We start from the raw sequence: 2,803 nt of genomic DNA, 5'->3' as shown, positions 1-2,803 counted from the left end.
TTCTTGTTCTGCACCCATGCGGCTAGGATATAAGACTTTCGTAAACCGCCAGCCATTGGTCAGACTGCACAAATGTAGCAGGAAAAGTTTTTTTTTTTACTTTTGCCGTGGCCTAAGTTACGGTGTTCCAGGCAGTCTTTTCTGGGGTCAATATAGTGTATAGTCCACTGTGCATATGGACATTCATAGCGTTTCTGTTTGACCTCTATTCTCAACGGAAATCTCGTTAATACTAACAAATGTTATCTGTTGGACAGATGGAAGGTAATCGACAGAGTGCTTTCGTATTAGGCAGTCCACCGCTGACAGCGCTGCACAACATGACCGAGATGAAGACTTCTTTATTCCCCTACTCCTTGCAAAATCCCTCGGGGTTTAAAGCATCATCGCTCACCAATATAAACGCACAAATTCCCCTTGGAACACCACATGGAATTAGTGACATCTTGGGCAGACCTATCACCATGGCAGGGCAACTGCTCTCGGGTTTTCCAAGGATAAACGGATTGGCAGCCTCTGCTGGAATGTACTTTAACCCTGTATCTCGGTATGCCAAACCACTGACGGAACTCCCGGGAAGAGCGCCCATCTTCTGGTCGGGAGTCATGCAGACCACCCCTTGGAGGGATTCACGGGTGCCAATGCCCGGTAAGTTATGGCAATGAAAGTAGCGTAGCCTGCATAGTTTAAAAAGTACTTAAGAGGCCAACATGCCAAGGCCTATAAACTATATGGAATGGTAAATATTTACAAAGAGAATATAAACGTGGGCAAAAAGTTGAGTCTCTTTGCATGCTTGCTACCCATATTCCCCCTTACTTGAAGACCTAATTAGGCCTAGCCTGGAGCTTGTATAATTGTTAATGCACTTCCAAGCATATTGATAAAATTGTCCTTTTATCGCTGTGATATTTTAACCTACCCTTCTTTTCTGATGGATTTGCAAGAGGACATTAATTTTCCGAAATTAATAAGAGATTGGTTACGATAGCTAACTAATTAAGGGGAAATGTAAGGAGTTTGTTTCCAAAAGAAGGCCCTCATGATGGACATGTAGACTATTTATATTTTACCATTTGTATGTATACTTTTATCATTTTAAATAAATACTCAATAACCTTGTCCTTGTGTACCCTAGTCATACTCTCAGTTATTTCAGATACTGACCACATGCATGCTTATTGTGTATTGCGGGTCTCAATTTGGAAGCAGGTTCCCGTAATTTGTATCTCTAATGTTGAACGCAAGTTGTACCCAACCTGTTGATTGTCCCTTCATGATGATTGTCATAAATACATACATACAATTATTGATGTTATGATCAGTGATTTTGCCCTGAAAATCGAAACCGTGCCCAAAGTTTATTTAGACTTGAGTGAGGTGAACCGTCCTGGGGAGCTATGTTTTTTTTTTTTTTCTTATTTTCAAATATACATTTCGTCTTACTTAAACACATCTGAACTCAACATTAAAATGTGTTTTTAGCTCAAGCTAATATGTTGCTGGACAAGGATGGAAAGAAGAAGCACTCAAGACCAACATTTTCAGGACAACAGATATTTGCTTTGGAGAAAACTTTCGAGCAGACTAAGTACCTTGCCGGCCCAGAGAGAGCTCGTCTTGCTTATTCCTTGGGCATGACGGAAAGTCAAGTCAAGGTAAAAGCGATTTCAAATGTTATGGATAACATTATACTGAAATTCAAAAATATGCTAATAGGCCTATTATCAAGAGTTAGACTAAAGTGACGTATTTTAAAGGAGCACATCAGAAATCACTGCATTTTTTAAACATACTCCTTAATTAGTAAAAAGTAACTTATAAAGATGTTAGTTCAGGTGTTTCCGTTGTTTGTGTTGGTTAAAGACAAATTAGACATTTTCAGTAGTCTTAATTTCATATTTAACGTGTTTAATTCAGGGGTTGATCAAGTTTGTTAAGATTTAATTGAATACAGCCTTACAACAACACAAATTGGCATATAACCATCCTTACTATGTCTAGCCTTTGCTCAGCAGACAGAAAAAAATGATGATCATGAGTAGGTATAATAATAACCTAACTTTAATAACAACTTTGCAGCCCCTGTCCGCTTAGTTATTTCCCTACTATTTAGACATGAAAAAGACTGTAAGCTGCATGTTAGCTCTTCTGCATTTGATAGTCTCACTGACAGTTATGGACTCTTTAAGTAGTGTCTCTCAGTTTGAAGCACATGAAGCCTGCGCTAATATCGCTATTTCTGTATCAGGTTTGGTTTCAAAACAGGAGAACCAAATGGCGAAAAAGACACGCTGCAGAAATGGCAACTGCTAAAAAGAAACAAGACTCTGAAACGGAGAAAATGAAAGACACTTCGGACATCGAGGACGATGACGAGTACAACAAGCCTCTGGACCCAAACTCAGATGATGAGAAAATTACGAGACTTCTGAAAAAACACAAGACTAATCTTTGTCTCATCAGCCCATGCAGCAATAGCTCGGACACATTATGATGGCAACGTTCCCGAGTCGGCTGATTAAACCAGGGTATAGGCTAAAAGCTACAGAAATATATGAAATAAATGAATGGTTATATTCGTTTTACAGACGAACCGTGAACACAAATGTATAGTTTTTATGACTTAGTCTATTGTTTATTACGAAAAGTCCTATATGAGACTTTGCAGCTTCAAAATAAAAATATATATATTTTAAGGTCTAGGCTATCTGCTTTCGGAAGGCTGTAGCCTAGTCTAATACAGGTCCATAACAGATTAGTCCTTGCATTGGCTATTTGTATTAACTTTAATTTCCTTGGC

At 38.7% G+C, this 2,803-nt stretch overlaps 1 protein-coding gene across 1 annotated transcript; it reads left to right on the top strand.

The window, feature by feature from the left end:
• Positions 1–239: 239 nt before the first annotated feature.
• nkx6.2 (NK6 homeobox 2) lies at positions 240–2,497 on the top strand (the record flags this gene model as incomplete). The annotated part of the gene is made up of 3 exons (XM_080848360.1): positions 240–648; positions 1,486–1,658; positions 2,252–2,497. 3 exons carry the CDS (start codon positions 240–242, stop codon positions 2,495–2,497), a joined length of 828 nt encoding a protein of 275 aa, XP_080704486.1.
• Between the last annotated feature and the right edge of the window lie 306 nt (positions 2,498–2,803).

The sequence above is a fragment of the Sprattus sprattus genome (genome assembly GCF_963457725.1).
Source record: "Sprattus sprattus genome assembly, chromosome: 12".
In the NCBI taxonomy this organism is placed as follows: domain Eukaryota; kingdom Metazoa; phylum Chordata; class Actinopteri; order Clupeiformes; family Clupeidae; genus Sprattus; species Sprattus sprattus.
Note: the sequence above shows the minus strand (reverse complement) of the source record. Positions and strands in the feature narration are given on the sequence as shown.